Source organism: Haemorhous mexicanus, chromosome 28 (assembly GCF_027477595.1).
Source record: "Haemorhous mexicanus isolate bHaeMex1 chromosome 28, bHaeMex1.pri, whole genome shotgun sequence".
NCBI classification, from domain to species: Eukaryota; Metazoa; Chordata; class Aves; order Passeriformes; family Fringillidae; genus Haemorhous; species Haemorhous mexicanus.
In genome coordinates, this window is record NC_082368.1 from 4598522 (window position 1) to 4619669 (window position 21148).

Sequence of the window (21148 nt, forward strand, 5' to 3'; positions counted from 1 at the left end):
ATTCCACAGGGATGTCAGGAAGTGAATCCAGACCTTCCTTCCCACAGCAGCACCGTGCCTGGTTTCCATGGGATCCGTACTCCCCAAATTTCCCACCCTCCCTGCCCCACAGCAGGAGAGGGGTTTGGAGCAATCCCACTTCCAGATGGAGGTGAATCCCCCAGCACTCACACCCCATTCCATCCCTGCCCTAAAAGCAGCATTCCCCCAAAAAACCTCCCATCCCAAGCAGCAGCACTTGAGCTGCTGCCTCTGGAGCTTTTGCCAAGCTGGAAATGAGGATAAACCCTGGAACACCACCAAAAACTCCTGGGAGTGCAGCCTGGCATGGCCCAGCTGCTCTCCAGAGACAGCTGATGGGATTTGGGAGCTCCAGGAGCAGACCCTGCATCCCCAACCCTGAGTCTGATCCCAAAAAAACCCCATGGATGATGTGAGTGTTTGGAAAAACCTCGGGAGCTCCGAGTGTTGCTTACATTGAGGCTTTAAAGCAGATTTTGGCAGATGGATCCATCACGGAGCAGCCCTGGATGCAAACACTCCCTGTCCCTGCAGCTCCCAGGGGTGACAGGCACCCCCCAGCTGGCTCAGGGATTTGGGAACCATTTGGGGAAGATTCAGCAGAGGAGTTAAACAAAGGAAGCAATTGGCTGTGCTCTGCCAGGAGGCTCCGAGGTCACATCCTGCCTCTCAAGGGGCTGCTGCTTCTGGGGACCAGCTTCAGAAATAAACTGAGCCTTTGTCAGCACCCAAATCAGCCCCAGGCTGCAGAGATCCCACCGGGAATGGGCACAGGGGAGGGCTGGGATCCTCCCAGGGTTTCCAGGGAAAAGCTGCCAGGATGGCTGGGCCAGCCCTGCACGTGTGCAGCTGCTCCCAGAGAGCCCAGCACCTCTGTGGAGGACAGGATTTCCCCAGGATTTGTCCCAGTGTCCTGGTGCCAGGGCTGGAGGGGGCAGGAGAGGTCAATCCCATGGCCAGGCCAATCCCAGGGCTGGTTTGGGGCCAGCAATGGGAACAGGGATTTGCTCACCAGCTCTGGGTGCAGCAGGATCCATCCCATACCCCCAATCCCATCCCCAATTTCCAGCAGGGAAACAACTCCAATCCCAAATCCAGGAGCAGCAACAGAACCTTCTGATCCATCAGGGAAGGAACCCTAATCCCAGATCTGGGAGCAAGAACAGCAGATCCCACTGATCCAGCACAGAAACAACCCCAATCCCAAATGCAGGAGCAGCAGCAGATCCCAGGGATCACCAATCCCAAATGCAGGAGCAGCAGCAGATCCCTGGGATCACCAATCCCAAATGCAGGAGCAGCAGCAGATCCCTGGGATCACCAATCCCAAATGCAGGAGCAGCAGCAGATCCCAGGGATCACCAATCCCAAATGCAGGAGCAGCAGCAGATCCCAGGGATCACCAATCCCAAATGCAGGAGCAGCAGCAGATCCCAGGGATCACCAATCCCAAATGCAGGAGCAGCAGCAGATCCCTGGGATCAGCAATCCCAAATGCAGGAGCAGCAGCAGATCCCTGGGATCAGCAATCCCAAATGCAGGAGCAGCAGCAGATCCCTGGGATCACCAATCCCAAATGCAGGAGCAGCAGCAGATCCCAGGGATCACCAATCCCAAATGCAGGAGCAGCAGCAGATCCCTGGGATCACCAATCCCAAATGCAGGAGCAGCAGCAGATCCCTGGGATCACCAATCCCAAATGCAGGAGCAGCAGCAGATCCCTGGGATCACCAATCCCAAATGCAGGAGCAGCAGCAGATCCCTGGGATCAGCAATCCCAAATGCAGGAGCAGCAGCAGATCCCTGGGATCACCAATCCCAAATGCAGGAGCAGCAGCAGATCCCAGGGATCACCAATCCCAAATGCAGGAGCAGCAGCAGATCCCTGGGATCACCAATCCCAAATGCAGGAGCAGCAGCAGATCCCTGGGATCAGCAATCCCAAATGCAGGAGCAGCAGCAGATCCCTGGGATCAGCAATCCCAAATGCAGGAGCAGCAGCAGATCCCTGGGATCACCAATCCCAAATGCAGGAGCAGCAGCAGATCCCAGGGATCACCAATCCCAAATGCAGGAGCAGCAGCAGATCCCTGGGATCACCAATCCCAAATGCAGGAGCAGCAGCAGATCCCAGGGATCACCAATCCCAAATGCAGGAGCAGCAGCAGATCCCAGGGATCACCAATCCCAAATGCAGGAGCAGCAGCAGATCCCTGGGATCACCAATCCCAAATGCAGGAGCAGCAGCAGATCCCAGGGATCACCAATCCCAAATGCAGGAGCAGCAGCAGATCCCAGGGATCACCAATCCCAAATGCAGGAGAAGCAGCAGATCCCTGGGATCAGCAATCCCAAATGCAGGAGAAGCAGCAGATCCCTGGGATCAGCAATCCCAAATGCAGGAGCAGCAGCAGATCCCTGGGATCAGCAATCCCAAATGCAGGAGCAGCAGCAGATCCCAGGGATCACCAATCCCAAATGCAGGAGCAGCAGCAGATCCCTGGGATCCCCAATCCCAAAATCCAGGAACAGCAAATCCCTCTGATCCAGCAGGGAAGGAATCTCAATCCCTGATCCCTCAGCCTCAGCACAGCAAGTTTAATATTTTAAGAAATCATTAAATATATTTTATATATATAATAAATATACAAAATAATTTATATATTTATAATATGTATTTAATATAAAAATACTTATAAAATGTGTATTTAGGAGCAGCTGGAGCTGGAACACCAGCCTTGCCTGTCTCTCCTATCCAACTTCTCCCCAGTTTTCATCTGGAAAAGTCTCAGACTCCCCTGGATTTTCCCTTCTCCCACTTTCAGCTCCAAGTGCTCAGGCCAAGAGTCCAGCCCAGCCCTGAATGTCCCTTCCAGTGAGACACCAGTCCCTCCCAGTGCCCAGCTGGAGCCAGGGAGTGGACAGGGAGGGGGTGGGGACCGTCCCATCTGCCACCAAGCCATTCCCAAAGATTCCTGCTGGATTTATGGCTGGGGGGGAATGGCAGGGCTGAAGGAAGCCCAGCCCTCTTCCTCCTGCTCTCCCAGAAGAAAGAAACTCAGGAATTTGGCAGGGGGCCACGGGCTGGAACAGAGAGGACCCTGTTTGGAAAAGCAGCCTCTTCCCTGCCAGGATAAACGTTGCTTTTCCACCCCCTTCTCCTGGATCAGAGGACCTTGTCCCTCCAAATGCAGGAAATTTGGGAAGGCTGGGCTCCTCCTGGGAGGTTCCCAGCCAGGCACAGCTCTGCTGGAGTTTCTGCTGTCCCTGGATACTCCTGAGAGCAGCTGAGAAAGAACCAACCCCAAATCCAAGCCTGGAGTTTTCCCTTTTTTCCCCACATCCCAACCCACTGGAAAATCCTCCAGCAACTTCCAGCTGCTCCATTTGCTTTTGGACAAGGAAAGTGGGAAGGAGAAAGGATTTTGGGGGCAGTTTCTGTGCTCAGTGCTGGGCTGGGAAGGGTTAAAGCAGCAGCAGCATCAAAGGGAGCCCCCAGAGAGGGGGGTGAGAACCCGAGGTTGCGCAGACTCCTTGGAATGTCAGGAATTTCCCTTTCTTATCCCACTTCCCTGGCAGGGAGAGCACGAGAACAGGACCCTAAGCCTGGGGATGGGCAAATCCCACAGCCAGGGGGGAAAAGTTTTGGGTCAGGATATTTAGAACAGCTCAGGGGGCTCAGCTCTGCCAGGCCAGACCCTCCCCACCCCAAAATCATCACCCCCAAAGGCAGAGCCCACCTGCTCAGCACACACATTCCCTCCAAAAAAGACTCCCAAATTTCCTGCTTTTCTCCCTAAAAATGGAGCTCCAACAGTGCTGTTCCCCCATAAATAAATCCAATTTATTTTCGACCAGTTATTTGCATTGTCACCCTGGTGAGACCCCCAAGAAATGCCATTCCCTGCCCAAACTGGAATTTAACAAAATTAACAAATTCAGCCCAGCCAAATTCTTGGATTTTGGACAAGCCACAGCCACCCCCAGCACACAACCCCAGCAAAAAAAAAAAACAACACCTAAAAAACCACGGAAATGGGAGGGTCTGGCCAAGCTCTGCTCTCATCACTTCTCCTTTCAGTGTAACTCAGAAGAGTAAATTTAAAGAGTAAAAATAAAAACTTTAAGAGTAAAATCAGGAATATTGGGAAGAAATTCCCCCCCCTTGTGAGGCTCTTTCACAGGCTGTTCCATCCCTGAAGTGTCCCAGGCCAGGCTGGATGGGTTGGGAGCACCCTGGGATGGTGAAAAGTGTCCCTGCCCTTGGGGCTGGATGGGATTTAAGGTCCCTTCCCACCCAAACCACCCTGGAATTCCCTGACTCCAACACCCATCCTACAGGCATCTTGTCAGGATCAGCATTTTTAAAGCACCCTGTGAACAAACCACCCTAATCCAGCATTAAGAAATTAATTACATTAATTATATTTCCTAATTTCCCTTCTAAGAACTGCCAGTGCATAAGGAACAGCTAAAAAAAAAAAATCAGATTTTCAAGCTGCCTTTTGGATATTAAGAAGCATTTTGGGTCCACAGGGTCCTTGTGGATAAGGGGAAAAAAAAAAAAAAAAGGTTGGAAGGGAACATCCAGGGCTCAGGAACAGGTGGAAAGGGCCAGGAAAAAAAGGGCCAGAGGCAAAAGGGGCTCAAGGACCAAAAAAAAGGACCCAGGGAAAAAAAAAAAAAGGACCCAGAAAAAAAGGGGCTCAAGAAAAAAAGGAAAAAAGTCCCAGAGGAAAAAAAAAAATAAAGGAAAATAAAAAAAGGGCCCTGAGCTCTTGCTCCACCCTGCCCTGCCTCCATCCCCCACCCCACGGATTTCACCTCCCAGGTTTATTTACCTTGGGATTCTTTCCCTGCCAGGAAATTCAGGTGGCTGCACCCAGCCCAGCCTGGCCTGGTGAGCCCTGCACCGAGGGAATTGCTGGGCTCCTTCCCTGCACCGAGGGAATTGCTGGGCTCCTTCCCTGCACCGAGGGAATTGCTGGGCTCCTTCCCTGCACCGAGGGAATTGCTGGGCTCCTTCCCTGCACCGAGGGAATTGCTGGGCTCCTTCCCTGCACCGAGGGAATTGCTGGGCTCCTTCCCTGCACTGAGGGAATTGCTGGATCTGTTCCCTGCACCGAGGGAATTGCTGAGCTCCTTCCCTGCACCGAGGGAATTGCTGGATCTGTTCCCTGCACCGAGGGAATTGCTGAGCTCCTTCCCTGCACTGAGGGAATTGCTGGATCTGTTCCCTGCACCGAGGGAATTGCTGGGCTCCTTCCCTGCACCGAGGGAATTGCTGGATCTGTTCCCTGCACCGAGGGAATTGCTGAGCTCCTTCCCTGCACCGAGGGAATTGCTGGGCTCCTTCCCTGCACGAGGGAATTGCTGGGCTCCTTCCCTGCACCGAGGGAATTGCTGGGCTCCTTCCCTGCACCGAGGGAATTGCTGGGCTCCTTCCCTGCTCCTGGAGAGCTCAGGGTGCCCCACAGAGCCCGTTCCAGGGGGAGGACTGGAGTTTGAGAGAGGAATATCCAGGAGATCCCACAGGAGACCCCACAGAAAATCCCCACAGGAGACCCCACAGGAGGATCCCCCACAGGAGGATCCCCCACAGGAGGATCCCCCACAGGAGAGACCCCCACAGCACAGCAGAGACCCAGTGGACCCCACAGGAGATCCCGCAGGAGGATCCCCCATCAAATCCCACAGCAGACTCCATAGGAGATCCCCCACAGCATGAGGTCCCAAAGGAGGATCTGCCACAGAAGATCCCCAGTGGACCCCACAGGAGACCCCTCACAGCACAAGAGGATCCCACAGGAGAGACCCCACAGCACAGGAGACCCCCACAGGAGGATTTCCCACACAGGAGAGACCCCCACAGTGGACCCCACTGAGGATCCTACACAGGAGGTTCCCCCACAGCACAGGAGGATCCCCAGTGGACCCCACAGGAGATTCCACAGGAGGATCCCCACAACACCACCCCACACAGGAAGATCCCCCACAGGAGGATACCCCACACATCAGGGTCCCACAGAAGGGGACCCCCACACAGGAGGGTCCCACAGGAGAGACCCCTCAGGAGGATCCCCCACAGCACAGGAGACCCCACGGGGGGGGGGATCCCCCACAGGAGACCCCACAGCAGGGTCCCACAAAGGAGATCCCACAGAAGGATCCCCGCAGGAGGAGACCCCACACAGGATGAGGGGTTCTCCCACAGGACAGACCCCACAGGAGAGGCCCCACAGGAGGATCCTCCCAGTGGACCCCACAGGAGATCCCAGAGCAGGATCCCTCACAGCAGGAGATCCCCACATGGCAGGGTCCCCCCCGCAGGAGGAGGTCCCCCACAGCATAGGAGAGGCTCAGTGGACCCCTCAGAAGGATTCCCCCACAGGAGAGACCCCACAGGAGGATCCCACAGCAGGATCCCACACAGGAGGGGACCCCCATGGGAAGATCCCCACAGGAAAGACCCCACAGCACAGGAGACACCAGTGGACTCCACAGGAGGATCCCCCACAGGTGGGCCCACACAGGAGGATCCCCCATAGCACAGGAGACCCACAGGAGAGGAGACCCCCCTCCCCCCCACAGCAGGGTCCCACACAGGAGAGACCCCACAGAAGGATCCCCCACAGCACAGGAGACCCTCACAGGAGGATCACCCCCGGTGGACCCCACAGGAGATCCTACAGCAGGATCCCCCACAGCAGGATCCCCCACAGCAGGATCCCCCACAGCAGGATCCCCCACAGCAGGATCCCCCACACATGACAAAATCCCTCACAGAGAAGGAGACCTTCAGCAGACCCCACAGCAGATCCCACAGCAGGTTCCCCCACAGCAGGAGACCCCAGAGGAGGATCCCCCACGGGAGACCCCCACAGGAGGATGCCTCCAGTGGACTCCACAGGAGGATCCCCACAACAGGGCCCCACACAGAGAAACCCTACAGCAGGATCCCCCAGAAAAATCCCACAGCGGGCCTCAGCGCAGGGATCCCCAGAAAAATCCCACAGCAGGCCCCACAGAAGGGATCCCCAGAAAATCCCACTGCAGGGATCCCCAGAAAATCCCACAGCAGGGATCCCCAGAAAATCCCACAGCGGGCCCCACCGCAGGGATCCCCAGAAAATCCCACAGCGGGCCCCACCGCAGGGATCCCCAGAAAATCCCACTGCAGGCCCCACAGCAGGGATCCCCAGAAAATCCCACAGCAGGCCCCATTGCAGCGATCCCCAGAAAATCCCACAGCGGGCCCCACTGCAGGGATCCCCAGAAAATCCCACTGCAGGCCCCACAGCAGGGATCCCCAGAAAATCCCACAGCAGGCCTCAGCGCAGGGATCCCCAGAAAATCCCACAGCGGGCACCACAGAAGGGATCCCCAGAAAATCCCACAGCGGGCCCCACTGCAGGGATCCGCCAGAAAATCCCCTGCAGGCCCCACTGCAGGGATCCCCAGAAAATCCCACAGCGGGCCCCACTGCAGGGATCCCCAGAAAAATCCCACAGCAGGGATCCCCAGAAAAATCCCACAGCAGGCCCCACTGCAGGGATCCCCAGAAAATCCCACAGCAGGGATCCCCAGAAAATCCCACAGCAGGCCCCACTGCAGGGATCCCCCAGAAAATCCCCTGCAGGCCCCACAGCAGGGATCCCCAGAAAAATCCCACAGCAGGGATCCCCAGAAAATCCCACACCCGGCCCACAGAAGGGATCCCCAGAAAATCCCACAGCGGGCACCATAGAAGGGATCCCCAGAAAATCCCCTGCAGGCCCCACCGCAGGGATCCCCAGAAAATCCCACAGCAGGCCTCAGCGCAGGGATCCCCAGAAAATCCCACAGCGGGCCCCACTGCAGGGATCCCCAGAAAATCCCACAGCGGGCCTCAGCGCAGGGATCCCCAGAAAATCCCACTGCAGGGATCCCCAGAAAATCCCAAAGCGGGCCCACAGAAGGGATCCCCAGAAAATCCCCTGCAGGCCCCTCTGCAGGGATCCGCCAGAAAAATCCCACAGCAGGCCCCACTGCAGGGATCCCCAGAAAATCCCACTGCAGGGATCCCCAGAAAAATCCCACAGCAGGCCCCACTGCAGGGATCCCCAGAAAATCCCACTGCAGGGATCCCCAGAAAAATCCCACAGCGGGCCCCACTGCAGGGATCCCCAGAAAATCCCACAGCGGGCCCCACCGCAGTGATCCCCAGAAAATCCCACAGCAGGGATCCCCAGAAAATCCCACAGCGGGCCCCACTGCAGGGATCCCCAGAAAATCCCACAGCAGGCCTCAGTGCAGGGATCCCTAGAAAATCCCCAGGATCCCCCCCAGCAGGGATCCACAGCAGGGATTCCCAGAAACTCCCCCAGAAACTCCCCCAGCAGGCACTCACGCGTTGCAGTACGGCTTCTTCTCGTAGCCCTTGTAGTTCTTCATGTTCAGGGTCATCTTGCAGGTCTCGCAGTGGAAACATGATTTGTGCCAGAACTGCAACACAAAAAAAAACTCCCAACCATCAGCACCAGGGATTCCAAAACCCCGCTGGAACCCCACAGTTCCCACCCAGCATGGCAGCACCTGCGACCCCAGGAAAATCAAATTTTCCTTCTAAGAACTGCCAGTGCATAAGGAGCAGTTACAAAAAAAGGGATTTCCAAGCTCTTTTTTAGATATTAAGAAACATTTTTGGTCCACAGAGCTCAGGAGCAGGCAGGAAAGGGGAACACAAATCAGTGTGACTCCAGGAAAACCAAATTTTCCTTCTAAGAACTGCCAGTGCATAAGGAGCAGCTACAAAAAAAGGGATTTCCAAGAAAGGGAAACACAAATCAGGATCCTTCTGGATAAATGAAAAAAAAAAAAAAGGGTGGTTAAATGAGCACAGGAACATCCTGGTTAATTTAGGATCAAATCCCATCTCTCCTGATTTTCCCAAGTGCCAAGAGAGGTTTTTTCCTTCCATAAACCCAGGAATTCATGGATAGGAAAAGCTCCTTCTGCAAGTGACACCTCAGCAGAGGGAACAGCTGTGTTTGAAGGTTCAAAGCTGCTGCTTTGGTTTTATTTCTTTTTTTATTTTATTGCTGTTCTTTGCTCAGTGCCAGCCAGAAGAGCAGGTCAGGTGAGGCTGCACGAGCCAAGCAGGAAAAGGTTCTCATGGGAAGCAGACACAGATCCAAGGTGAAAGACACAACCCCAAAAAGCCAGACCCTGACCCCACAGCCTGGGCTGTGACAAACCCTCAAGGAGAGTTTTAAGGTTCTTTTTTAGGGCTGCTCCTAAAGAAATTATTCCCACCTGGCTGTGAGCTGGGCCCAGGCTGGGAGGAGCCTGAGAACAGCTCAGAGCTGGAGTTAAAGGTTGGACTTGATGATCTGGGAGTAAAATTGTTCTGATTTTGTGTTCCTGAGGTTGCACAGACCGAGTTCAAAGTCCTGCCAGAGTCCAGACTCTGCTTTTCCACAGGGATTAGTCGGGTCTGGTGGGAATTCCCAGAGCCCAGAGAGGAATGAGAATTTCCTCCTGGAGCAGGGAAAGAGGGAAAGCACAGCCTGGAGCAAAACCTTCACCCCTGACAGCCAGTCCTGCCCTAGGACAACCCCCCAAAAAAATCAGGGAAAACTCCACCAAAAGCCCAATTAGCAGCTCCAAGCACTAATTAGAGGACAGGCAAGTGTCCTTTAACACTCAGCCATCCCACCCAGAGTGCCCAGCTGCTGCTTCCTCCTGGGATTTCCACTTCAAACCCTCCAAGGAGCCGATTCCTCTCTCCAAGGCCAGCCTGGATCTGTGTCCCCGCAGGGACCAAGCCCTGCTGTCACCTCCCCAGGTGCCACACCCCGTGCACAAACACTGCCAGGCTCTGGGGACGTGACTCAGCCCTGGAGAGGACAATTCTCCTCCTTTTCATTGCTCTCAGACACGGAATTGTCCCTCCCCTCTGCCCACAGCAGTTCATCCAGCTGCAGGGGCTTTGCTCCTCCATCCTCTCCCAGGGGGTTTTGGCCCTTTCCCAGCTTTTTTTGGGCTCCTGCAGGATGGATCAGCAGCTAGATCCTGAGTTTTTGGGGCTGTCCTGGGGGGTGAAGGGCCCTTTCCAAGCCCTTCCCAGCAGGACCTGCCAGGGATGGGAGAGCTGCAGGGGGGAACTGAGAGGCAGCACAACCCCAGAGCCTTCTCCTCAAGGAATGTCCCAGCTCCCAGGAGCATCTGGCACAGCCAGCAGATCCCTGGGATCCAGCAGAGGAAAAACCCCAATCCCAAATCCAGGAACAGCAGCAGATCCCTGGGATCCAGCACAGAAACAACCCAGATTACAAATCCAGGAACAGCAGATCAATAGGATCCAGCAGATCTCTCTGATCCCAATCCCAGCTCCAGGAACAGCAGCAGATCCCTCTGATCCAGCAGGGAACAACCCCAATCCCAGCTCCAGGAACAGCAGCAGATCCCTCTGATCCCAATGCCAAATCCAGGAACAGCAGCAGATCCCTCTGATCCCAATGCCAAATCCAGGAACAGCAAATCCCTCTGATCCAGGAAGGAAGGAATCCCAATCCCAAATCCAGGAACAGCAGCAGACCCCTGGGATCCAGCAGATCCCTCTGATCCCAATCCCATCCCACAGCAGGATGATGCTCCCAGGCAGGCTCTGCTCCCATCCCAGAGCATTCCCAGCACATTCCTGCCCAAGTTCCCACCAGGGATTGCTCAGCAGGGCCATTCCCAGCCCGAGGCTCTTCCCCAGGGATCTGGGAAGAGATCTGGGATCCCCTGGGAAGTGCCCATGGAGCATTTTTCCTGCCCTCAGCCTCGCTGCCACACTCTGTCTCACAAATGGAGTGGAATTATTGCTGGATCCACAAAATCTGAGGCAGCACTAAAAGGAGGCTGGAGCTCAGCTGGACACAGGGGAGCAGGAGTTATTTCAGCTTCCAGGAACGTTCTGCTCGCTGTGGAAAGAGGACAGGATCCAAATGGGGTTTTAGGGGAGGATGAACTCCCTGTGCTTCCCAATCCTGAGCCTGGAGGTGATCCCAGGTGATCCCACATCCCAGCAGGCTGGACAGGATTTTTTTTCCCTTCTGACCAACATAACCTCAGTGGAAAAATCACAGATTTAAAGGAAAACAGCTCTGAAACATTCCAGGTTATCCAGGTGAGTGGGTCAGAGGTAATCCATGGGGGGGAAATGAAGGATTCCTTGGGTTTATAATCATGGAATGGTTTGGGATGGAAGGGACCTTCAAACTCATCCAGTGCCACCTCTGCCATGGGCAGGGACACCTCCCAGTGTCCAAGGGTGCTCCAAGCTCCTGGTCTTGGACAATTCCAGGGATCCAGGGGCAACCACGGCTTCTCTCTTCCCACCAGGCAAAGCCTTTGCACCACACCTGGGGGGCAAACCCCATAACCTGGAGGGGGCAAACCCCACACCCTGGAGCCCCCAGGATTTGAGGACAGCCCCCAGAGGAACCCCCTGAGCTGAAGGAAACAAGCCCTGGGTGAGGCTCAGCTCGGGGTGAGCCCAGCCCAGCCCTCAGGTGTCACTTCCCCTGCAGAATCCAGAGCCAGCACAGGCACTGTCCCCGTGGGGGCAGGGACAGTGATGTCCCCAAAGCCACTCGGGGCAGGTCAGGGCTGTGGGGAGGTGGCCAAGCTCTGGGTTTTCCATCAATCCCAAAGGGAAGTGGGGTTTCCCTGGTTCTGGAAGAAAAGGCACATCCCATGCACCCCAAGGTTGGGGCTGTGCCCTCCTCCTGCCAGCACTGCCTGGCTGCCCTTCGGACTCTGCCCAGGAAAACAGGGACAGGAGAGGGGACAGGGACTCCAGGAGCTGGGAAAAGCAGGGACAGAGAGAGGAACTCCAAGCAGGGATAGAGGCACTCCAAAGGCTGGGAAGTGCCAGGACATAGGAACTCCAAGGGCGAGGAAAAGCAGGGACAGAGGAAAAGCAGGGACAGAGGAAAAGCAGGGACAGAGGAAAAGCAGGGACAGAGGAAAAGCAGGGACAGAGGAAAAGCAGGGACAGAGGAAAAGCAGGGACAGAGGAAAAGCAGGGACAGAGGAAAAGCAGGGACAGAGGAAAAGCAGGGACAGAGGAAAAGCAGGGACAGAGGCACTCCAAGGGTCAGGAAAAGCAGGAATAGAGGAATTCCAAGGGCTGGGAAAAGCAGGGACAGAGAGAGGAACTCCAAGGGCCAGGAAAAGGAAGGATAGAGGAATTCCAAGGGCCAGGAAAAGGAAGGATAGAGGAATTCCAAGGGCCAGGAAAAGGAAGGATAGAGGAATTCCAAGGGCCAGGAAAAGGAAGGATAGAGGAATTCCAAGCAGAGACAGAGGAAAAGGAGGGACAGAGGAATTCCAAGGGCCAGGAGAAGCAGGGAGAGCGGAATTCCAAGCAGGGACAGAGGCACTCCAAGGCCTGCCCAGGGTTTTATGGGAACTGGGGCAGCGTTCCGGGAAAAGGGCAGCCGGAGGCGCTCCGGGGCGGGGTGAGCCGCACCACGAGCCGGCCGAGCCTCGGCTCTTCGGAAGAGGAAGTGGGTGAGGAGCCCGAGGAGGACAAGATGGTGACTGCGGGCTCCTGCCTGCTCCCCAGAGCTGGAACAGACCCTCTCCTGGAGCTCAGCGAGCCCAGGCTCACCCCCTTCCCTGCCGGCAATCCTGGGATCCCCCTTCCCTCCCAGTCAGCCTCAATCCCGACACTGCCCTTCCCTTCCAGCTATCCCCAATCCCAGCACCGCTTTCCCCTTCCTGTTAGCCCCAACACTCCCCTTCCCTTCCAAATATCCCCAACCCCCTTTCCCTTCCAAATATCCACAACCTCAGCACTCCTTTTCCCTTCCAGTTATGCCCAATCCCCCCTTCCCTTGAAATATCCACAAACCCAAAACCCCTCTTCCCTTCCTTTTATCCACATCCCCCAAACCCCCTTCCTTCCAAATATCCACAACCCCCAAACCCCCTTCCCTACCAAATATCCACAAATTCCAAACCCCTTTTCCTTCCAAATAGCCCCAATCCCAAAATCCCTCTTCCTTTCCAAATATCTACAACCCCCAAACCCTTTTCCCTTCTAAATATCCACAAATCCCAACCCCCCCCTTCTAGTTGTCCCCCCAACCCCTTCTCCCTTCCTATTGTCCCCAATCCCAACTCCCAGCACCTCCTGGAGGCTCCCAGGGCCCAGAGCCACTCGCAGCCCCAAATCCCAGGATTTAGGGGTGATAGTTCAGCTCCCAGACATTCCTGGCCTCAGGAAGAAGCATCATCCCTTAAAAATGCGAGCAACAGGGTCTGCCGGAGCTCAGGAATGCCGCCGGAGAGCGGAGCGTTCTCTTCCCAGTTACTTTTTTTAGTCCCTAAACTGGTTGTCCCAGAAGCCTAGGAGAGGAGGGGGAGGAGAGGAAAGGAAATCCCATGGGAAGAACAGCGGGAATGGAGTCCCACCATCACCTTCCCCACCTCCAGCTTCCACCAGAGCTTTGGTTTTGAGGGGAAAATACTCAAAAAAAAATTCCAGGTTAAGGGAGGCAGCCCCGGAGTGGAGGGATGGGATTTTGGAACAGGAAAGTAGCAACTGGGATGGAAGATTTGGAAAAAGGAAAAAAAAAAAAAGAGGGAAAAAAAAAAGGGGGGAAAAGCTCGATAATGGAAACCAGATGAGGTTCCCGGCTTCAAGGAAGCGTTAACTGTTGCTTTCCTTGGGCCTCCACACGGATGTGCTGCCTTTGAATGGGAGATATTCCAATAAATAGAAATATCTGCTATGGAAGGAAGAGCTGGGGATGCTGGCGGAGCCCCCAGGGCGAAGAGCTCCGTCCCTGTCCCCTCCCTGGGGCTCCGTGCGGGACCCTCGGGACATCGGGGGCTCCAGGGACCCCCAGAACACGGGGGGTGGGGGAGCGTGGAAATAGCCCCGGGAAAGGGGGGTGGGAGGGATCCAGATCCCCTGGGGTCCCACCACGAGGGGATCCAGCGTGGAAATTCCCCCGGGAAAAGCGGGGTTTGGAGGGGGGAAGCGTGGAAACATTCCCGGGAATAGGGCGGGGGGGAGAGCCGTGTCCATAAGGAAGTGGCACCCGCGGGGGAGGTGGGCTGGAATCCTACCGGAGACCCCCCAAAACAACGAGATCCCGTGGAAAACCCCCCGGGAATGGGGGTGAGGGGAAAAATCATCCCATCCGGAGGCGATCCTATGGAGAAAACCCCAAATCCTCGTCCCGGTCCCCACGTGCCACCCTGCGGAGCTCACCTTATCCAAGCAGTTCACCTTCTCCGTGGGATACACGATCTTCCCGCAGCGCGCACAGTTAGGATTCATGGCGGAAAACTCGCGTGGAGGGAGGGGGAAAAAAAAAAATGACTCCCACCCTCCTCCGCCGCCTTCTTCTTCCACTGAGCCGCCGCCCGCGATGTCGCGACTTTAAATAGTCGGGAAGGGGAGGAGGCGGTGGGAAAAAGGAAAGGGGAGGGACGGCGGGGGCGGGGCGCGCACCTACGCGTGCGTGCACGCACACGTAACGCGCGTGCGAGCGGGGTGCACATCCCTAGGAAGGCAGCGCCGAGCTGAAACACCCCTAAAAAGGGCGGAAAACGGCGTAAAAACCACAAGAAATTTATATTGAAGACATAGCGAGGTTCGAACCGGGGGCCTTTAGGTCCATGGTGAGGTAGAGTGGACTCCTGGCAAGGGCTCGCGCCTGGCGGGGGTATAGCTCAGTGGTAGAGCATTTGACTGCAGATCAAGAGGTCCCTGGTTCAAATCCGGGTGCCCCCTCGTGAAGTATTTTGAATCTTTTTACCAATTTTTTTCGGTTTTTTGGTCGGTGTTTCTGGGGAATGGCAGGGGTTTGAGGCAGGCCATTCACATTTGTACGCGGTCTCCTTTCCGCGCGCAGAGCGATGCGGAGCATGCCCTAAAGTGTCACCTAGCGACAGCTGTGTACCAGTGGGGGTATAGCTCAGTGGCAGAGCATTTGACTGCAGATCAAGAGGTCCCCGGTTCAAATCCGGGTGCCCCCTTGTTTTGTTCCTGGTATTTTTTTTTTTTCCTCCCCTTTATCCAAAGTTTTCACGCCCCAATTATCCCTGGTCGCTCTTTCCGTCTCCGCCGCCCCCTCCCGGTGCTCCCGGTGCCGGTGAGGGTGTCGCGTTCCCGCCGCCGCTAGGGGGTGCCGCGCGGAGAGCGAGGCGGGACGGGCGCGTCACGTGACATCCGCCGCCTCTTCCGCCGCCAAGATGTCGAAGCGAGGTGAGGCGGGCGCCGCTCTCCGCCGCCATCCGGCTCCATCCGCCGCCATCCGGTGTCCCCGTGGCCGCCCCGGCGCAGCGGGAACCTGGGGAGAGGCGTCTGAGCCCGGGCGGGAGCGGATATTACGCGTGATGGCGCCGTCGCCCTCCCCGTGAGGCCGCGGCCGCTCCGTGAGGCGGTACCGGGCTCTTAACGCTGTTCTCGACCCGCAGGACGCGGAGGTTCGTCCGGGGCCAAGTTCCGCATCTCCCTGGGTCTCCCGGTGGGGGCCGTGATCAACTGTGCCGACAACACCGGTGAGTGCGGGGCTGGGACTGCGGGGGCGGCGGGAGGGACGGCCCGGGAACCGGGAGAGCCCCTCGGGAGCCGGGAGAGCCCCTCGGGAACCGGGGCAGCCCCTCGGGAACCGGGGCAGCCCCTCGGGAAAGACCCCCGCAGTAACTCGCGGGTGAGGTGCTCAGTGAGTTCCCAAACCTCCGTTTTCCTTCTGGAATCTCTCGCTGGGCCCGTGGTAGTGGCAGCGCTGCCGGGTGTCCCTGCAGTGGGCCGTGTCCCCGGGAATCCCGGGATAGTTGTCCCGGGATAACGGCGGCGCCGCTCTCCGCAGGGGCCAAGAACCTCTACATCATCTCCGTGAAGGGCATCAAGGGCCGCCTGAACCGGCTGCCGGCGGCCGGCGTGGGTGACATGGTGATGGCCACGGTGAAGAAGGGCAAGCCGGAGCTGAGGAAGAAGGGTGAGTGCCACCATCGCCGTCCCGAACTGTCGCGGGAATCGGGGACAGAGTCCCCGGAGAGTCCCCGAGTCACCCCCCCTTCTCTAAAGCACTCGTTGGGTCCGTGCCGTGGCTCAGGGAGTTGTCGTGGAAGGGCAGAGCAAAGGCGCCGCTTTTGGGTGAAGTGGCAGCTGCTGGTGCTGTTGATTTCAATCCGCGGTGGGACAGAGGGTTTGGGAATCCTGGAGTGGCTGGGTGGGAAGGGACCTTCAATCCCACCCGTGGGCAGGGACACCTTCCTCTGTCCCAGGTGGCTCCAAGGCCTGGCTTTGGACACTTGCAGGGATCCAGGGACAGCCACAGCTGCTCTGGGTAACCTGTGCCAGGGAGGAATTCCTTCCCTAAATCCTCCTCCTGAGCCCAGCTGTCCATCAGTAAAAGAGAAATAATGTCACGTGGATCCGTAAAATTAAAAACTATGGAATGATTTGGGTGGGAAGGAGCCTTAGATCTCATCCAGGTTCACCCCCTGCCATGGGTTTGCTCCTGCTCCAGAGGAGGTTTTGCCGAATATTGTTTGTGAATTAATAATTTACTTCCAAATAAAGGTGCAAAATGGGAAAACCCTGGATTTTCCAAGTGTAGATGTAGCTGCAGGTATTTAATGATGAATTTTAAGGGGATCGTTGACTATAAAGTGTAACTTTTGAGTAAAACACCACAAATACAAGGTGCAAAGCAACACCCACCCCGAATGTGGGTTTGATTCCTGTGGGATCAGTGTGGAATGTGTGTTTTTCCTGAGGGCTGTGACACTTTTTCCTCCCAGTGCACCCAGCAGTGGTGATCAGGCAGCGGAAGTCCTACAGGAGAAAAGATGGGGTGTTCCTGTACTTCGAGGACAACGCAGGAGTGATTGTAAACAACAAAGGGGAAATGAAAGGTGAGCCTGGGGATTGTGTCAGAGGGGAAAAGGACTCGGGATTCCCCTCAGAGAGTGGGATTTGGGCTGGGAAATGCTGCCCTGAACCACCTGTGAGCTCTAAATCACAGAATCCCAGAACGGTTTGGTCGGAAGGGAGCTCAAAGCTCATCCCAGGGACATCTCCCACTGACCCAGGGTGTAGCCTTGGACACTTCCAGGGGCAGCCAGAGCTTCTCTGGGAGTTGCATCCCAGCCTTTCAGGACCAGGTGAGCCTCACTGACCCTGGGGTGTTGTCCCTGTTTTCCAGGCTCGGCCATCACCGGCCCCGTGGCCAAGGAATGTGCAGATCTGTGGCCCAGGATCGCCTCCAACGCCGGGAGCATCGCCTGATCCCGACCCTGCCCCTGCCCAGGGACACAAAATAAAACTCCTTGTACCAACTCCGTGGTGTTTTCATTCCAAACAGGAGCAGGGTTGTGCTGGGAGGGGATGTTATGGAGCTCCAGCTGGAAAATGGCATTGAGGGATTTAGCAGTTCTGTTTTTCAGGCAGGTTCCTGAAGAATCCCTGGAGTGGCTCAAATTTTAGTGATGCCTTGTCTGAGGGGAGCTGGGAGGGGTCTGTGCCAGCTCTGCCTTTGTGCTGGAGCTCCTAGGATTGGAGAAATCCTGGAATTTTCTTCCAGAATGAGCAGTTCAGAGTGAAACAGTGCCCGAGGCTGAGCTGCAGGACAGAGGGAGCTGAGGGATGTCCCTTGCCTGGGGACAGGGGGAGGCCACTGCTGTCACCTGGGGAGTGGCTGGAGCTGAAGCCTCGGTGCCAACTGCACCTGTAGAGCCTGGCCTGAGCTCGGGGTGGGCTGGGAACCTTCAGGAGCAGAGTGGGAAGGGGAGTCCTGGGAAAAGCTTGGGCTGTTTGTGGTGTTCTGGAGCAAAAGGAGGAATGGTTTGGGTGGGAGCTGGGATTCCCCGGACCCACAGGATGGGGGGAGCCTCATCCCTGGACCCACAGGTGACAGGGGGCTGGCTTTGGGGCTCTGGTTTTGGGGCTGCAGTGCCTGGAATGCCTGGCCAGACCCCAAATAATGGGGCTGGAAAAGGGGAAAATTCCCACCTCCAGCTGGCACCGAGCTGCTGCCTGCTGCACCTCTGGAGATTCCTGGTGATTCTGTGCCGCTCCTGATGCCTTCTGTGGTGCCCATTTCCCATGATTCTGTGCCATTCCCGATATTCCTGTGCTGCTCCTAATGCCTTCTGTGCCACTCCCGATGCCTTTTGTGCCATTCCTGATAATTTTGTACCATTCCCAATGTTCCTGTGCCATCCCCGATGCCATCTGTGCCATTCCCGGCGTTCCCGTGCCACTCCCGGCGTTCCTGTGCCATTCCCGATGCCTTCCGTGCCATTCCCGACGTTCCCGTGCCACTCCCGATGCCTTCCGTGCCATTCCCGACGTTCCCGTGCCACTCTCGATGTTCCCGTGCCACTCCCGATGTTCCCGAGCCACTCCCGACGTCCCCGAGCCATTCCCGATGTTCCTGTGCCGCTCCCGACGTTCCCGGGCCGCTCCCGACGTTCCCGAGCCATTCCCGGCGTTCCCGTGCCATTCCCTGATATTCCCGTGCCATTCCCGACGTTCCCGTGCCATTCCCGGCGTTCCCGTGCCATTCCCGGCGTTCCCGTGCCATTCCCGGCGTTCCCGTGCCATTCCCGATGTTCCCGTGCCATTCCCTGATATTCCCGTGCCATTCCCGACGTTCCCGTGCCATTCCCAACGTTCCCGTGCCATTCCCGACGTTCCTGTGCCACTCCCGATGTTCCCGTGCCATTCCCGATGTTCCCGTGCCACTCCCGACGTTCCCGTGCCATTCCCGACGTTCCCGTGCCATTCCCGACGTTCCCGAGCCATTCCCGACGTTCCCCTGCCACTCCCGATGTTCCCGAGCCATTCCCGACGTTCCCATGCCATTCCCGATGTTAACGAGCCACTCCCGACGTTCCCGAGCCGCTCCCGGCGTTCCCGTGCCACTCCCGATGTTCCCGTGCCATTCCCGGCGTTCCCGTGCCATTCCCGGCGTTCCCGTGCCATTCCCGATGTTCCCGTGCCACTCCCGATGTCCCCGTGCCATTCCCGACGTTCCCGAGCCACTCCCGGCGTTTCCGTGCCACTCCCGACGTTCCCGTGCCATTCCCGACGTTCCCGTGCCATTCCCGACGTTCCCGAGCCACTCCCGGCGTTCCCGTGCCACTCCCGGCGTTCCCGTGCCACTCCCGACGTTCCCGTGCCACTCCCGACGTTCCCGAGCCATTCCCGACGTTCCCGTGCCACTCTCGATGTTCCCGTGCCATTCCCGACGTTCCCGAGCCATTCCCGGCGTTCCCGTGCCACTCCCGGCCTTCCCGTGCCACTCCCGACGTTCCCGAGCCACTCCCGACGTTCCCGTGCCATTCCCGACGTTCCCGTGCCATTCCCAGCGTTCCCGTGCCACTCCCGACGTTCCCGTGCCATTCCCGACGTTCCCGTGCCATTCCCGGCGTTCCCGTGCCCGCTCACAGCGGGAAGGCAGCGACACCTCCTGGATTCAGCAGCACCGTCCCAGGGAAGGCTGCACACACCCCCGGCCCTGCTTTGGGCGGGGTTTTTAAACCTCTCTGACCATTCCTGGATATTCCTGGATATTCCTGGCGATCCCAGAGCCGGGTGCAGGCAGCAGGAGCAAACCTGGCCAAGGATTTGCACATGCCGAGGGTCACTGCCTCTGTTTTCCCCACGATTTTGGAGCAGGAGGGCTCCCATGGATCATTCCCTGGAGCTCTGGAAGAGCCCAGCGTTGCTCTGGGGGTGATCCCAACATCCCAGAGCTGCAGCTGCAGGGGATTTCTGTCTCCCCAAGCAGTGATCATCATTGCAGAGGGGCAGGTGATGCCTCAGGTTTTAATTTTTATATTTTTCAGGCTCTGTGCTGCTTTAGTGTGTGGGTCTGAGCTTCAAATGAGGGGATGGAGAACTCTGCACAGAGCAGGGAGACAAAACAATTCCTGCTCTAGCTGGGACCAAGGATAAATGATCCAAATCTCAGCCCAGGAGCACAAACACCGTGGGCTGGAGAGAGAAAAACAAGGATGGAACTTCAGAACCTAAATCTGTAATTAACTCCACAATTAACTCCAATATGCAAATGGAGCAGAACTTATAAGAGAGCGACCCTGTGAGTGGTTGTGCATTTTGTGACCATTTTGGTTCATTTTGAGTTCATTTAGTGACCATTTTAGGTTCATCTTGTGACTATTTTGGGTTCATTTAGTGACCATTTTGGGTTCATTTTGTGACCATTTTGGTCCATCCTTGGTGCAGCCCTGGCTGGGCTCTTGTGCTGCCCCAGGTGGATCCATGGAGGAGATCCTTTTAACAAATCCCTGCTTTATTCTCTAATTCTGGCCTCAGTTCCAGCTCAGCCTTCTCAAGGCACCACAGGGCCCTGCTCCGTGTAAGGAAGCACCCCAATAAAACCACAATAAATTTGCTCTTTTGGGTCAGTTTTAACATCCCTGCTTTGTGAAGGATTTCTCCACAGCTTCCAGAGTTGGATTAAACATTCTGGGGGGGATTTTTGGTGTTGCAGTAATTCCTGAGCCAGGCTGGGCACACCCTGAGACCAAAGAGAGCCTGCGGTGACATTTTGAAGTCAGTGCTGGAAATGTTCCTTTCCTTTGGCCACATTTGGGGTTTTTTAGAGGGAATCAGGTGAGAATTCAGTACCTGCCTTACCAAGAGTGTGGTGTGAGGGCTGGGTGTGTGAGGCAGGGCTGAGAGCAGCTGGGGTGTGACAGCCATCCCTGGAACGTGACAGAGCCACATCAGTGGCCACAGGGAGCCTCACCTGGCCACAAAGAGCCTCACCTGGCCACAAGGAGCCACACCTGCCTAACCTGCACAGGTGGGGGTATAGCTCAGGGGTAGAGCATTTGACTGCAGATCAAGAGGTCCCCGGTTCAAATCCGGGTGCCCCCTCTCTTTTATGTGGTTTTATCCCCAAAAATGTGCTTGGGAGCCCAGAATTCCCAGATTTCCAACCCCCAGCTCTGTGCAGGCCCTGGGCTGATTCCCAGCAGAGCAGCAGCAGGGGGTGTTGGTGACGACAGGGAGGAGGATTTTGGGAGGATGTGGATTTTGTCCTGGGATTAATTAGCAGAACTTTGCTGGGATGGCAAATGAGCAGGGAATTCCTGCTGG

At 56.6% G+C, this 21148-nt stretch overlaps 2 protein-coding genes and 3 non-coding genes across 6 annotated transcripts in view; 4 read left to right on the forward strand and 1 right to left on the reverse strand.

Annotated features, from left to right (window-relative positions):
• The window catches only part of LASP1 (LIM and SH3 protein 1), a 33715-nt gene extending 19260 nt beyond the window's left edge, over positions 1-14455 (reverse strand). The window contains exons 1-2 of one of the 2 annotated variants that reach the window (XM_059869202.1): positions 14276-14455; positions 8411-8505 (exon numbers count right to left, since the gene is read on the reverse strand). In XM_059869202.1, the coding sequence (XP_059725185.1) occupies positions 8411-8505; positions 14276-14344 (164 nt within the window). In that variant the 5' untranslated portion in view covers positions 14345-14455. Of the gene's footprint in view, positions 1-8410; positions 8506-14275 lie in introns of those variants that run through there. The other variant, XM_059869203.1, reaches the window with a different exon arrangement.
• A 273-nt stretch (positions 14456-14728) lies between these two features.
• On the forward strand, positions 14729-14800 carry TRNAC-GCA (transfer RNA cysteine (anticodon GCA)). Its single transcript has one exon. It is a non-coding gene; the product is annotated as a tRNA-Cys (tRNA).
• Positions 14801-14973: 173 nt separating this feature from the next.
• TRNAC-GCA (transfer RNA cysteine (anticodon GCA)) lies at positions 14974-15045 on the forward strand. Its single transcript has one exon. It is a non-coding gene; the product is annotated as a tRNA-Cys (tRNA).
• A 113-nt stretch (positions 15046-15158) lies between these two features.
• On the forward strand, positions 15159-17356 carry RPL23 (ribosomal protein L23). The gene is made up of 5 exons (XM_059869412.1): positions 15159-15274; positions 15487-15570; positions 15882-16010; positions 16819-16932; positions 17223-17356. The coding sequence occupies exons 1-5, from the start codon at positions 15262-15264 to the stop codon at positions 17303-17305; spliced, it is 423 nt and encodes a 140-aa protein (XP_059725395.1). The 5' UTR covers positions 15159-15261; the 3' UTR covers positions 17306-17356.
• A 3498-nt stretch (positions 17357-20854) lies between these two features.
• Positions 20855-20926, forward strand: TRNAC-GCA (transfer RNA cysteine (anticodon GCA)). The gene has a single exon. It is a non-coding gene; the product is annotated as a tRNA-Cys (tRNA).
• The last annotated feature ends 222 nt before the right edge of the window (positions 20927-21148 follow it).

Excerpts from the sequence above, each read along its gene's own strand:
- RPL23 (XM_059869412.1), top strand. Across the intron at positions 15,571-15,881 it reads CAACTGTGCCGACAACACCG|GGGCCAAGAACCTCTACATC; the intron begins GTGAGTGCGGGG and ends CGCTCTCCGCAG. Across the intron at positions 16,011-16,818 it reads GCCGGAGCTGAGGAAGAAGG|TGCACCCAGCAGTGGTGATC; the intron begins GTGAGTGCCACC and ends TTTTCCTCCCAG.